This window comes from Bufo gargarizans, chromosome 4, assembly GCF_014858855.1.
Source record: "Bufo gargarizans isolate SCDJY-AF-19 chromosome 4, ASM1485885v1, whole genome shotgun sequence".
Classification (NCBI taxonomy): domain Eukaryota; kingdom Metazoa; phylum Chordata; class Amphibia; order Anura; family Bufonidae; genus Bufo; species Bufo gargarizans.
The window spans coordinates 219,881,162-219,897,544 of NC_058083.1; the positions used below are offsets into that span (position 1 = coordinate 219,881,162).

Genomic DNA, 16,383 nt, shown 5'->3' on the forward strand with positions numbered 1-16,383 from the left:
AATGTATCTGTATAGCGCCACCTGCTGTTTATTTTTTTCTTATTTCTTTGTCCTGCTCACTGAGATGGCCGCACATGCTTTCCTGAGCTGTGATAGGGAGAGCATGGACACACCCCCTTAGATGCAGCAGAAAAGACACTCCCCTTAAGCTGTCAGCTTGATATAAAGCTTGCAGAGCAATGAATGGGGAGATCTCTGGACCCATGTGAGGTACAAGGCTGGTTCTAGCTTTGTTAGAAAAAGGTTGCCATGTACTATATGATCTCTGATTTTCATTTTTTACATTAGTCATGGGATAACCCCTTTGGGCGTTTAAGTGCTGTTCTAGCACATGTGATCACCAGGGCCAGTGACTGGCAGGCTAGCAACCCAGATGGAGCACAGAGAGAAGGATGGCAGTGGCAGTGGTCGCAGTACAATGGCTGGATCCTACTCCCTCAATCCCAGGTCTAGTACAGTGATGAGGGGGGGCAGAGGATTGGATTAGTTGTAGTTTCCCCAGGGCAGAACCTGTGCAGAGTCTTCTAGCGAGGGAAGGTGGGGTGCCCTTGATGGTCAGGTGCAGAATGATGCAGGCAGTAAAGTAGAACGGTTAACTTATAGTATTTGCTGAGCTGAAAGATGCAAAAACCTTCCATACATGATGGAGGCACAAGATCTTGGAAAATGGTTCCAACAAAGTTTGACTTGACTGTAACAAAGGTTTTCCAATATTCTCTGAGATGTAATTTATTAGATAGCAATTCCTTACAATTCCAGCTGAGGGGTGCACAACGAGTCCACAGTTTTCTCTGCAATTCCTTCTATGGTGCATATTCACAAGCAGTAAGTCAAGCTGCAGACAAATGTGACTGGGAGTCTGGAAGCATTAACCAAGTTAAGTGCTTTGAGGTCTAGTAGCCGATGCATTACCCTCATAGACAGTACCTTGCAATCCCTTACAGCTGCAGTTCTCATGAATTCACTGGAGTCCTCGGGAATAAAACTGGCTGGACTGGCTGACAGGGACTGGCAAAACTGGAGTTACTCCATCAGCAGCCTTGGTTCAACACATACTGTACTCAGTGAACATGCCTAAGTTTTGCCCTCCTACTAGAACACATCTCAGATGAATTTGGGTAACCCATGGGTCAGCCAGCAATACAGATTGTGTAGAAAAAGTATTGCTAATAACCCCAACAGCACGTTGTTGAAAGAAAGGGGTAGGAGTTAGTGGAGGGCGCCAAGGTGCAATCAAGCTATAGTAGTGTGCCGATGAGTCCCACACTAGTTGATAAGAGTGATTGCCATTACTGTCATAAAGTCGAAATTAAAATTAAATTAAATACAGAAGACAAAAGATATATTGATATCAAATTAAAAACTAATTGAAAATTAGAAAAGGAGTCTCAGTTAGAAAGTTACTTCACTAGGGAGGGAGGTATAGGATAAGTACATAACACCTATACCTTCTCCTCCCCCGCCGAGGTTGCTTATCAGGTGGTCAGACTTTACTTCCATGTCCCCAAAGAATAGTAGCCAGGGTTTCAAAGGTGGAGAAGTCCTTTCTTTATTTAAAAAGAGCTCAACGCGTTTCAGGGTAGAGTCCCCTTTATCAAGAGCAAAATAAAATATAATTACATACCAGAAATACACACATATATATACCCCTTGGTACAATCCCATTAGATGTTGCTTTTTGGCGGGGGTCGGAAGTAGGCGGAGCCACACATCCATCCCTGTGTCCTAAATAAATACCAAATAAATCTGAATTATATACTGATCATAGTTTAGCCCATTAGGGCGATAAGTTAGTGAAGCTTAAGGCATGTTTTTCTTGGAGGGGATGAATGCTGGTACCCTTTACTGTTATCGATGCATTCCAGAGTGGAACGCATGCCTCTAATTATATGGACTGCAGCACCTCCTACGTAATATATATGCTACAATGCCCATGTGGGCTCCAATACATCGGCCGCACAACCCAAAATTTGAGAGACCGCGTAAATTTGCACGATTCTAGCATCACAAAAGAATATACGAAACACAGTATTTCCAGACACTTTTCACAAACACATTCAGGTGATGCATCCCTTTTGAAACTAACCCCCATTTAATGGGTACCAAGATCCTTCCAGCACCTTTGTCGCAAAGAGATGTACTAGATATTTCGCTTCAATTCCCTTTATCTGTTTGGTTTAAATGAAACCCTGGAACGTAGTAACTATTAATCAATAACCCCTCAAGATTTTAGTCCCCACACTCACATATGTGGCATGTGTCTGGTTTCTATATGTGTATATGTATATCCATGTGTGGCCTCGTGCACACACATGGCGGTGTGTCTGTCTGTGCGTATACATGTGTGTATATGTGTACGCACATGCATGTCTATACACCATCACATATATATATTCTACATGGGAAAACATATATGTTTTTTATGTATTTATACACATATTTATATCTATAATTAGATATTTATACGTCTGTGTGTGTCTCAGTATAGCTTATAATGCACAGTATAGCTCTCTGTGATATGTAATGGATGCCAGGGCTGTGCCCACATGTAACTGTGCAGGCTGTAAGGGTTATGTAGTGTATATTAGTGTACATACAGTCTTATAATATATATACTACATAACCCTTACAGCCTGCACATGTGGGCACAGCCTGGCCCCTTCTTACCCCCAGTATTTGCGGCTCCTCAAGTCCTCTCAGGGCTGTTTACATCAGGTCGGGCTCTGCTTCCGGTCTGCGGCCTGAGCCCCGCATATTGAATTATGAATCTGGAGGTTAGGCGGCGGCCCCGGCCGTAGCCCCGGGCTAGGGAGGCGGCGGGAGCCTGAGGCCACTTGCAGGAAGAGAGGGGCGGCCACACACAGGACAGCCAGCCAGGCCGGGCCAGGAGGATCACGGGCTGCCGCTTCCGGGACTGAAAGGGACGCAAAGCACAGCGACACCAGGTGGTCGGAGGGAGCAATGCCGCTCCCACGGAGGCCAGCCGGCCTGCTCAGCTCCACCCACCACTACATCAGAGCTTTCGGATTCAGCCCGCCGGCCGCCGAAAAAGTGCAGGCACATCTTAAAGCGGCCCCAGGGTCGGCGGCCTACCTGGAAATTTCCCGGTATCCCGGTAGGCCAGTCTGGCCCTGAGTGTTGGACTCATCACCACACTACTATAGCTTGATCGCACCTTGGCACCCCCCGCTAACTCTTACCCCTTCCTTTCAACAACACGCTGTTGGGGTTATTAGCAATCCTTTTTCTACACACTTGCAACCTTCGCAGTGTATTCCTGTACACTGCCCAATTTAGGGTGCAGCCTCGGAATACGGTCATTCATCTTTCATTCACCCCCCCTTTTCCTGCTATCCACTTAATAGCTCCCTTGGCGCCTTGGCGCTCCTCAATCCATTTTGCTCATTTTTCTCTTTTTTTCTCTCCTTGACCACAGCAATACAGATTGTAAGGGATAGCTCTCTCACAGGCGGTCGGCAATGACAAACTTCTCTCAGACAGCGGGGGTTCTAAGTCCACAGGATGCTTAATTTTGTTACTTCCACAATAAAGTTGAACTTTCCCAGTTATAACCTCACTGGGTGAGGTGAGGTTCCAGTACCACAAATAAACACAAAATAAACACCTGCCCGTAGGCTCTAGCTCATACATAGGTCTCCCTAATTCACCTCTAAGATGCAGTTCACACATGGGGAAAGATCAGGTGTTCTGACACTTTTCTATACCCGGACAAGAAGTCACGTGGACGCGTTGGAATCGGCTGGAGAGGGGGTGTGCGCGCTGCGCAAGCGCATTCGGCTAAAGTATGTTAATCTGGCAGAATGCCCCTGCATTTTCCCAGCCCTCTATTTCTTTACTATCCATCTATTTCTTTACTATCCATCTCTTTCTTTACCATCCATTTCTTTCTTTACTATCAATGGCGGCATAGAGTTAGTTTTAGCAAATGGCGAGCGCAGCGAGGCCGAGCCCGATGTGTGGAGAGCGAAGCGAGCACGCGAGGGTACAAATTAATGTAGATTACTGGCTCGCCGCGTTCTACCAGATTACTAAACTTTAGCCGAATGCGCTTGAGCAGCGCGCACACCTCCTCCTCCAGCTGATTCCAACGCGTCCACGTGACTTCCAGTGCAGCTACATCACTTCTGGGTATAGACTTTTGTCGGGGTATAGAAAAGTGGCAGAACACCGACATTACTCAGCCATACGGTACTCAGCAGTCTCCTGGCTGTGACCAACGTGCGACCTTGGGGATCACGGTCCAACAGCCCTCCTGGTTGTGACCACATCAAGCCTCTCAGGCTTCCCTCTCTCTCTAGGGTCATTTCCCCTCCCCAGACTCATACACAGAGGGTTGTTTTATCCGTCTGTGATTATCCCAATCAGGCCTCACCTGTGATCACCTTAGCTAAAGGAAATACTTGTACTGGAAGGGTGTGGACTGGTAGGTCCTACTACTAAACCTACCCACCAGTCCAAATAAAATCCAGCCCAGAACAGAATCTAGACAAACCTGTCTCAGCAAACTACACTTGGCTGAAACCACTGCAGCTTTCTGGATTTCATTTATCTCACCCAGCTGAGATATCTGGGTGCAATAGACACGCCCTCCAGCACTATACTGTGCACATTACCACAAGATTTAAAGCTACAATGCAGCATTTCTATGCAAGCAATAGCAAAACAGTGCAAAACATTGTAACACTTTAGAAATGCTAATGAAAAAGATACTCATCAGTCACTAGCAGTATCCAGTGGAACATTGCACCAGCAATCGTAACAGGAGAGGACTAGCAGTAGCACTGTAATGGCAATCCTGGGGACTGGTGATTTTTATATTTTTTGTAATTGGGCACAGGTTCCGACCATTGGGGTTGTCTGCTAGATGACATTTTGAATAAAGGACCCTAACAGTTCCCATCAAGTTTACAAGGTTTGCAATTTCTTTTATATAGTTAGTAGTCTATTACAACTATTCTTGTCATCCCAAATAATGGAAGTCGTCAGAAAAATTCCATGGAGCTGAATTTAAAGAGTTATTGTGGTTATGTTACTTTATCCCCTATCCACAGAATAGGGCATAACTATTAGATCGGTAGGCGTCCTGCCTGGCTGGCCACTCCGTTTATTTCAGGGGGTTCCATTGAGGTCCCAGCAGTAGGACCCCCACCGATCCAATAGTTATCCTCTATCCTGTAGATGGGGGATAACATAACTGGAATACCCCTTTAAGGCAAACTGTTTTCTACATTTGTTCTGTTAAATTAATGGAGCTGAATAATGTAGGCCAGTGTGAATGAACCCTAATTTATTATTCCACGTTTACGCACGGCAGTATACAGATTCTAGGCTGATGTATACAAGGGTGTGAAGGGCTTAAAATAGCCTTCGTTATGGTTATAGCCTTCTACAAAAACGGGGGTGAGTAGGACTGTCCTGTTGTAGTGTCATATTCCTTCTACAAGACAATGAAACCTATAAGAACAATATATTAGGATATTGCTCTGCACAGTATTCTACAGGATTGCCTGGTAGGCACTGTCAGTGTCTGCTGTGTGACTGATCCAGCACTGCATCTTGCTTACCAATTATAATGAAAAGTCTGTTTTCAATATGTAAAAAATCCTATTGTAATAAATGCTAGTGAGCACAACCTCTCTCTGCTGCTTCACGACTGCCATCTGTTGGCCAGAATTTTAAATACATTTCAGTATTTTCAGATGTCCTGGAAAATAAGTAATATACAAGTATCTCACAAAAGTACACCCCTCAAATTTTGGTAGATATTTTATTATGTCTTTTCATGGGACAACACTGAAGATATGACACTTTCATACAATGTAAGGTAGTCAGTGTACAGCTTGTATAACAGTATAAATGTGGTGTGCCCTCAAAATAACTCAACACAGCCATTAATGTCTAAACCGCTGGCAACAAAAGTGAAAATGGACAAATTGTGCCCAAAGTGTCAATATTTTGTGTGGCCACCATTATTTTCCAGCACTGACTTAATACTCTTGGTCATGGAGTTCACTAGAGCTTCACAGGTTGCCACTAGAATCCTCTTCTACTCCTCCATGACGACATCTTGGAGCTGGTGGATGTTAGAGACCTTGCACTCCTCCACCTTCCGTTTGAGGATGCTCAATAGAGTTTATGTCTGGAGACATGCTTGGCCAGTCCAGCAACTTTACCCTCAGTTTTTTTAGCAAGGCAGTGGTCATCTTGGAGGTGTGTTTGGGGTCGTTATGCTGGAATACTACCCTGCGGACCAGTTTTCGAAGGGAGGGGCTCATGCTCTGCTTCAGTATGTCATTGTACATGTTGGCATTCATGGTTCCCTCAATGAACTGTAGCTCCTCACAGCTGGCAGCACTCTTGCATCCCCGAACCATGACACTCCCACAACCATAAGTTATGGTCCATGGTAGCAGAATCCATAACGGAATTCTTAGATAACCCTAACCATGTACACCGGACTTGAAACACAAGTTCACTCATCCCTAAACATTTCCTATTCTTGTTCGTTTTGTGGACAAGGATAGGAAATTTCTACTGAAGTTTAAAAATAAATGATGACATACACTCGGCTGGGATCTGTGTTTTGCGGATCATTGATTTGTGGACCACAAAACACATACTGTCATGTGCATGAGCCCTGAGACTGAGAGAACAATAGGTTTGGTAACAGGAGCGCAGTGATTTCAGGTGTACTGTCCTCAGCTTCATTTCTCTATACAACAGTTACAGCTGGAGATAAGTCCGGAAAGCATTTTTCAAATTTCACCACAAGATGTGCATACTTTACATCTATTCTATGCATACTACTGTGTATTAATGTATAAATAAGTAATGCCCTTTGTGTTTGAAAAGTCTTTCATCAATTTGGCCATGAGTGAGCCATCGAGCTAGGCTCCATGTCGGGTTTAAATCTGCTGATGATAGATGTCTTAGATTGTGAGCTTTAAGTAATCTTTGAGAAGAGCTGTGATCTGTGACTACTGCTTGGCGGCAGGGACTACAGGAAGTCTGTCACATCATTGGTCCAGGCCACTGCTCTCTCCCTCCCCCTGCAAATCCATCCCAAGCTCACTAAGGAATCAGTACTATGAGGGCTGTATGACAGAGTGGTTATAAATTACAAATAACAAAACTACCGTACCTGAGATAATAGATTATCAGGAAACTGCCGCACATATAATGAGACAAATGAGCCTTCAAAGGCAGAGAGGAACAGGGCCCTGAAGATTTAGCTTAATAATTAATTAACCCTTATAGTCAATACATTCAGAATTTGCTTCATCTTTAAAGTTACATTAAGTCAGAATTATCTCGTGGAAACACAAATAATCAATGGAATTCAAATCATTTATAATTTGCTAAATATCATTAAGATTTAGTAGATGATTTCTGATGACAGCCATAGACTGGACTCAGCTTTCTAATATCTCCAGTATGAATACCTTAATGCCAATGTCCCTGTATGAACACCATTTCTTTCTACTTTTCCTGATATGCCTGCTTGTGGACTAGCAGGTTAACACCTTAAAGAGGACTGGTCAGGTCTACAAAACAGGTTTACGAAAATACTCTATTTGAAGGAAGCATATGATAGAGGGGAAGATGTTTAAACTTTTTGGCTCCTGTTCATCAGTGTGTTTGTAAGATGACTTTATTGCACTTACTAATATAACCTTTGTTGATATTTCGCACCAATTCCTATATTTCCGAAAGTATTCTCCCTTTTTGGCCAAGTCTTTTGTGTTGTCCACATGGTCCTGTCCATAAAATGGCTGCTGATGGAGGGTCATGTGACCAGACAAATCACTTAGTCTTCTTTGTTAAAATACAATAAACCTGCACTAAACTCTCAACATTACAAGTGCAGATGTGGTGTATTTGTGTGGAGAAGGCTAAATGATGTGTCTGGAGTTATTTTGCCTGGTCACATGACCCTCTATCACTGGCCATCTTATGGACAGGTGTCCAGTGTGGACAGTACAGAATATTTGCCCAACAAGGGACATAAAGCAAACGGCAAGAAAAATCAACATTTCAACATATTAGTAATTGCCATATAGTCAACTTACATACACATTGGCCAAAGTAGCTAGAAAGTGGCTAAACTCTTTAAGGGCTCATGCACACGACAGTATTTTGCGTTCAGTATACTGGACGTTTTTTTAGCTCAGTATACGGAACATATACTGAACCATTCATTTCAATGGTTCCGCAAAAAAAACGGAATGTACTCCGTATGCATTCCGTTTCCGTATTTCAGTTGCTGACTGACCTCTCCAGCTGATCACTCTCTTAGTTTGGTGGGAAACATACTTACCCACTATCTCCCCCTTTTTATGACACTGCCTAGTAATCTGGGACGGTTGGCAAGCATAGCTTTGGCCAACACTACTGTTCCATCTTGGACTGTTTTTTGTTTTTGTTTTTGCAAACAAGACTTTCATTTCTTGTGTGGATAAAATTAACCTTTGGGTCTTTAATTACCACTCTATTGTTTTCTTTTTGCAGTGAACGCTCCCATGTTGTTCTTTTTAAATTATTGTTATTTTGTTTTTGAATATCTGTGATGCGTAACAAGCAATTGTTCAGTCTTTCATTCAGCCTTGATTTTTCATATTAAGAATAGGTGTAGGTGTCAGAAAAATCCTCATCACATGGACTTTTTTTTGAGTGGGAGATAGTGACTTGTATTGTATTGTCTTATTTTGTCCCTCGGTGCAATAATTTTTGTTGCCTAGCACTGTGTACTCCCTTTTCATATTAAATGAGTGGTGTTCCAGCAGTACAGAGAATTTTGTCTAATAAATAGCAAATGACAATCAGTAGTATACAGGTTCATAGACACTACAAAATGGAACATTCTGTCATGTCCTTTAATGCGTATTTGGAAATCTCAACTATCTTGTGATGGCCACCCTACTATTAGCCACCCTACTATTACATTGCATTGATGGCACAGACTCAGGAGCTTGCGGATACTATGTGGATTACATTCTTGTCACTTGGTATACTTATAGAGAAAAAGTGAACACTTACTGAAAAATGCAAAGGGGAAGAAAAGATATCATATCTACCGTCAGATGCATCATTTCTGGTTTCCTTATGTTATTATTATTATTCTTACACTATTACACGTGTACAGCCACCTAGAAAGTCATTCTAATTCCTTTTTCATTTGGAATAGTAGGTAAAAACCCTGGCAGTTTGCTGTGCAAGTTTCCTGACTTACTGCACCGCAGGCAGGAAAGAATAAATATATTTGTATTTAAGGGGTCCTGTAAATGACCCATTTGATTATGACTGATTTTATTTGCTTTTATGTTTCAGGATATAAGTAGAACGGCTGCAATGATAAATTATTATACTATATATGGTAATAGCTAAGCCCTTAGGTGTTTTACAATTTACATAAGTAAGCTTGGTATTTTTGTAGAAATCAATATGCCGAGGCAAAATTGTAAAACAGGCTGCTAATGAATAATACGTTCCTCTTCAACCCAGTGAATAAAAATAGAAGGCAAGGTTTAAAAAAAAAAAAAAAAGTACAGCAATTTGTTGTGCTGTTAAATCAAAATGATCCACAGTAAAGTCTCTAAAGCATAAGAAATTAATCTTAATAATTAAACTCCTTAAAGTTAAGTGAACCAAAGAGTTGCAGCGTATATATAATGATTTTACTGGGTCAGATGGTTTCTAAAAATGCAAATATATCCCTTGCTATCTCCATTAATAACAGTTTGTTTGACACATTGTGAAATTATTGCTGTACTCTAAAAACTGCACACAGGGATGCAAAAAGAGCACAGAGGGCCATAGGAAAATCCACATGGCCCTTCTTTGTTGGTGCTGGCCCATACCACCTTATAATAGGAGTAGCCAGTGTATTCTGTCATCCCTCACTTTATCTCATTTTTATAGGATGAATTTGGGACCTGACCCTTAGGCCATTTTTCTAATTTCTCAATACAACCCCATCAAACAGGGAGATTGGATTGTCATGAGAAGGGTCTGCTTTTTGTTTAGGCCCCATAGCATCTGTAGATTGTGCCTTATTGGTATGTAGGTCCTTGTTAATCATCAAAAAATTGCCACATAAACCCAGCCTCCATTGGAAGACTAAATTTATTTCAAAAGTTTTATTGAAACATAACCTTTAATAAATACAGCCAGGCTAGGACTGGCCATAGACCCTACAGAAAATTTCCCAGTGGGACGATGCTCAGGACGTCATTGCCAATGGCTGGGAACAATGATCTGATGCTTTCAGCATTCATTAATGCTAGAAGCATCAAGTACTTATACACCTGGCTGGTGGCCACAGGTGCCCTCCTGAATTCAATTGAATCATTGTCCTTAGGACAGTGTACAGCAGAATTCTGTGGTTAGGGTTGGTATTGGTTCTGCTGGGGTGGTATTTTTGGTGCACTACGGTGCTTCTCTATTCCCTGACTAATTGTGTTGGCCCCACCTACTGGTGTTGCCTGCCATCTGTCTATTTGGACTTACCTACATGATAGGGCCACTTTTATTTTTATTTTTTTCCATGTCCGCTTTGAGTTCCCAGTCCATGCCTGAATTCAGCATAAAATGCATAGCTGTGTATAAAAACCTATATTGCATTCATTGGAGGCCGATAACCAGTCCTAGGTGATACCTGTACTGTGTGCGGTAGGGTGATGGCTATAACTGGTACATTTTTGTTTAGTGGCTGCAGCAAACAGCATGAATTGCCTAAGTGTCACTAGAAAGAGTATACCCTGTGACTTTTCCTCTTTATGTTTCTTTTGTAATGGCAGTAATAGACATGCCAGCTGGAAAAAGCCACCTCAAGTAATACCAGCATCCTTATAGTCTTTATACTCCCAGAAAAATAGCCCACCACCCCACTTCTGCCACATTTACTGATATACATGTATTTTTAGCCTCTATTACTGAAAATACATCAATAAATTGATACATAAGTTTGTTAAACAATCCTTTATATATACCTGGGGGGAGGGCCTTTTTAAGTATTATAAGCTCATTAAAGAGATTTGTATTAATGCATGTGTAGCATTGACCAGATTTGTTTGAAGATGCCCGAATTTCAGCTACTGGGTGAAGAAGAATAAAGAGGAAACAGCATATAATCACCTAACCTATGCTGCTACTACCCTCAAACAGATGTTACACATGTCCAGCGTAATCAAGATATAGATATGTGTACTATAAAACATACATCTCACATAGTGGCCAGCCAATTATACCACATGGGTATGTCCACCTTTATACGTCTGATGTTTCCTCTTTATTCTTATTTTTATATTGTGATATGCTATGTATATGGATTTTTTTATGCAATAAAATGGATTTATATTTTTTTAACTATTTTGGGCATATGTCGTTGTTTGTGAGGGAACAATATTGTAGGTATGTGTTGGTTATTGCATTTATGTCCTGATTTAATGTTGGTATATTGAGGCCTGTGTTGGTCTTGTTAAAGTTACATTTGTTAAATTCAATTATATCACCCTTGGTACATTTACATAGAAATAAGGGTCTGGCCACACAGTTAGGTTTCTTGATGCAGTTTTGGAAACTAAAATCTGGAGTGACTTCAAAAAATAGAAGAAGCTGTATCTGTCTTTTATATTTTTTTCTCCTTTTATGATTTACTCCTGATTTTGGCTTCCAAAACTGCATCAAGGAACCTGACCATGTGGGCGTACTATAAGAGTGTGGCCACACAGTCAGGTTTCCTGATGCCGTTTTGGAAGCCAAAATCATGTGTGAATTCAAAAAAGAGAAGTCATAAATGTCCTGTGTACTTTCTATCCCTTTGCGATTCCCTCTTGATTTTGGCCTCCAAAATTTTATGCAGAAACCTGACTGTGTGGCCGGACCCTAATGGATATAATTTATTGACATGTCCATCTAACGATTTTATAAGAATAATTCCATTCGTTTCTCATTTAGGTGGAAGCTGCTGATTCGGACACAGAAAGCAAGGGAAGGGAATATCATTCTGTGGGGGTGCAGGTAGAAGATGAAAAGCGGTAAGATCAGCCATACCTCCTATTTCTCAGTTTGGTTTGTATTCATGACTGTTTCATTTTCGGCAATGATAGAATTGCATCAAAGTGAAATATAGGCTCAAAATACAGTACAGAAGCTATAAGCCTAAGAAATAGACAGCATGGCGCCTTTATCAGATTAAAAATGCATCGTTCCCAGGACTTTATTTTATTTATTTTTTTATAACTACCTGTAAATAACTTGCAAATTAATTCAAATCAGTTTACTATGAGGATCAGTCAAGGGTCAATACTGTATAAGAGCAAAATGTCTTTTATCTACCCTATGTATTTGTTTTGTAAAGTTGACCAATCGTGCCACATAGTCTCATACAGAGGGCCAGCCTTAGAAGAGTGTGAGCTGTGTAGTCACACAGGGTGCATCACATGTCACTAGTAAAGGGGCGCACTGGCCTGGCCATCCAGAGCTTGCATCTTGGATCCCTAACTTTCATTTGAAACCTATAGAAAGGCAGAGGCAAAGGATGCATGTCACTACACCAAAAGCTTAGTTGTCACATCAAAGAACTAAGGGTCCATTCACACGTCCATTCACACGACTGTTGGGTGTGGCTACTTGGCCCTATAAAGTCTCAGTGGAAGGCAGTAGTCAGAGAGGGTGCTTCAGCCATGCTTGCTGGAGACATCCTCCTGGTTATTTACCACCTGCCAGCGAGGGCCACCCTGGTGGTCATAAACTTTATGTCTGGTGTTAGTTTATGGTTTATGTGTTATTGCAGCATATGGTTTACTGGGTTCCCGTGTGATTTCTGTCGTGTGCTGTGTCCTTGGTGTTTGTTGTGGATAACAGCACTTGCACGTGGGTTCCAGGTTGTGTGTCTGTGGCAGGTAAGTGTGGTACTAGTCTCACTTACCTGTCAATGCCATATGTCTGTTTATGTTCCCCCTTTCTATGTAGCTTGGCCAGTGAGACTCCTGTTCCTCCGTGTCTAGGAGGAACGGGTCGTCTTACCCTGCTCCTAGTCCAGGGCCACCCTGAGGGCGAGCAGGAATATCAGGTTCCAGAGTATGAGCCCTCCTACCTTCAGGGTTGGTTCATACGGATAGGAGACAGGGTCAGAATTAGGAACGTGTAGGAAGTGATCAGCTCCCTAATTCTCTGTCCTGGCCTTGCAGCGACTCAATCTGCTGATACCGCACGGCTGAGGGTTTTCCCCATCCTCAGCCGTGACACCTTCTCTGCTTGTATTAGCACTGTGAAGCACGATATTACAATTTCACAATTTTTTATGTAGTAGTAATTTGCCAAAATAAAAAATCGAGTTTTTCTTCATCAGTCTGCACCCAATGACCCATAATGACAAAATGAAAACAGAATATTAGAAATCTTTGCTAATTTATTGAAAATAAAAAACTAAAATCTTGCATTGACATAAGTATTCAGACCCTTTACTCAGTATTAAGTTGAAGCACCTTTGGCAGTGACAGTCTCCAGTCTTCTTAGGTATGATGCTACAAGGTTTGAACATCTCGATTTAGGGATTTTCTGCCATTCTTCTCTGCAGATCCTCTCAAGCTCTATCAGTTTGGATGGTGAACGTCAGTGGACAGCCATTTCCAGGTCTCTCCAGCAATGTTTAGTTGGGTTCAAACCAGGGCTCTGGCTGGTCGACTCAAGGACATTCACAGAGTTGTACCTAAGCCTCTACTGTGTTCTCTTGGCTGTATGGTTAGGGTCATTGTCTTGTTGGGATGTGAACCTTTGGCCTAGTCTGAGATCCAGAGCACAATGGATCAGGTTTTCATTAAGAATATCTCTGTACTTTGCTCCATTCAGCTTTCTCTCAACCCTGACCAGTCTCCCTGTCTCAGCCACTGAAAAACACCCCATAGAATGATGCTGCTACTACCATCCTTCACTGTAGGGATGTATTGAGGAGAGGGTGATGAGCAGTGCATGGTTTACTCCAGACATGATGCTTAGAATTGAGGCCAAAAAGTTCAAACTTGGTTTCATCAGACCCAAGACACTTGTTTCTCACAGTCTCAGAGTTCTTTAGGTGTGGTGTCATGTGTCTTTTACTGAGGAGAGGCTTCTTTCTGGCCACTCTGCCATAAAGCTCAGATTGGTGGAGTGCTGCAGTGGTGGTTGACTTTCTGGAAGTTTTTTTCCATTTGCACACAGGATCTTTGGAGTTCAGCTAGAGTTACCACTGTGTTCTTGGTCATCTCTCTTACCAAGGCCCTTCTCCTCTGATTGCTTAGTTTGTTGGGTAAGTGAAAGATCTAGGAAGAGTCCTGGTTGTTCCAAATGTTACATTTAATAATGATTCAGGCAACTTTGCTCCTGGAAACCTTCAGTGCAGCACCATTTCCTTTCCAGATCTGTGCCACCACAAAATCATGGCTTGGTTTTTGTTCTGATATGCATAGTCACCTGTGATACCTTATATAGACAGGGGGGAAGCTATTTCCAAATCATGTCCAATCAACTGAATTTACCAGTGGACTCAATTCAAAGTGTAGAAGCATCTCAAAGATGATCAAGAGAAATGGGATGTCCCAGAGCTAAATTTCAATTGCCATGACAAAGAGTTTGAATACTTATGTCCATGAGAAACTTTAGTTCTTCCTTTTTAATACATTTGCAAAAATGTCAAAAATTCAGTTTTCACTTTGTCATTATAGGGTCTTGAATGCAGAATGTTGGTGAAGGGAGCAGGGCTTACATAGGGCTCCCACTCTGTGCTCTGCATTTTGACAAAGGCCGTCCTGCTGTATGATTAGGACAGATTCCTTCTGAGGAATCTGATAGAGGGCATTTCAATTCCTCCACTGATTGCCCCTAGACAAAGCAAGTCATTATAAATAAATCTGTCACCATAAAATGCAGTACATTCGGCTGGCAATATGCTATAGAGCAGGAGGAGCTGAGCAACTTGATACATACAGTAGTTTTGCTGAAAAAGATTTGGTAAAACTTCAGCACACTTCTTTTTGAGTTCAGTTGTACACAGAGACCAACATAGTGACTGACAGCTATCTATGTATATACACTTAGGGCTCATTCACACGAACGCGTGCTGCCCGTTGCAGTTTTGCGGATCCGCAATACACGGCCACCGTTCTGTGTACATTCCGCATCACGGATGCGGACCCATTCACTTCAATGGGTCCGCAAATCCGGAGATGCGGAACGGAAACATGGAACGGAACACTACGGAAGCACTACGGAGTGCTTCCTGCGGTTCTGTACCGTGCCTCCGCACCGCAAAAAGATAGAACATGCTCTATCTTTTTGCGGAACAGACAGTGCCCATGCATTGCGGACCACGGGCACGGGCTTAACACGTTCGTGTGAATGAGCCCTTAGGCCTCATGCACACTACCATATGTATTTTGCACTCCGCAAAAAACAGATCCGCAAAAAATACGGATGACATCCGTGTGCATTCTGTATTTTGCGGAACGGAACAGCTTGGCAGTAATAGAACAGTACTATCCTTGTCCGTTATGCAGACAATAATAGGACAAGTTCTTTCTTTTAGCAGAACGGATATACGGAAATACGGAAACTGAATGCATACGGAGTACCTTCCCTTTTTTTTTTTGTTGCGGAACCATTGAAAAGAATGATTCCACATATGGACCGCAAACGGAAACCGCAAAAACGGAATGGAAATAAAATACGTTCGTGTGCAAGAAGCCTTGCACAGAGAATGTTATCAATCACTGATAACACCTACACTGTGTGCAACTGTCAGTGACAGCTATGTATACACACTTAGGCCTCTTGCACACGAACGTATTTTCATTCCGTGTCCATTCCGTTGTTTTTGCGGACTGTATACAAAACCATTAATTTCAATGGGTCTGCCAAAAAAACGGAAGGTACTCCGTGTGCATTCGGTTTCCGTATTTCCATTCCACAAAAAAAATGGAACATGTTCTATTATTGTCCGCATTACGGACAAGGATAGTACTGTTCTATTAGGGGCCAGCTGTTCCGTTCCGCAAAATACGGAATGCACACGGATGTCATCTGTATTTTTTTGCGGATCTGTTTTTTGCAGACCTCAAAATACATACGGTCGTGTGCCTAACACAGAGAATGCTACCAATCACTGATAACACTTCCCCCGTGTACAACTACGAGCGATTGACAGCTATCTATGTATACACACTTACACAGAGAATGCTATCAATCACTGATAACACCTCCCTGTGTACAACTATCAGTGACTGACTACTTTCTATGTATACACACACAGAGAATGCTATCCATCTCTGATATCACCTCCGTTGTGTACAACTATCAGTGACTGACAGCTATCTATGTATACACACT

At 42.1% G+C, this 16,383-nt stretch overlaps 1 protein-coding gene across 1 annotated transcript in view; it reads left to right on the forward strand.

The window, feature by feature from the left end:
* DLGAP2 (DLG associated protein 2) overlaps window positions 1-16,383 on the forward strand; it is a 177,973-nt gene that overhangs the window by 108,257 nt on the left and 53,333 nt on the right. The window contains exon 6 of the mRNA XM_044290863.1: window positions 11,977-12,056. Within this exon, the coding sequence (XP_044146798.1) occupies window positions 11,977-12,056 (80 nt within the window). The remainder of the gene's footprint in view (window positions 1-11,976; window positions 12,057-16,383) is intronic.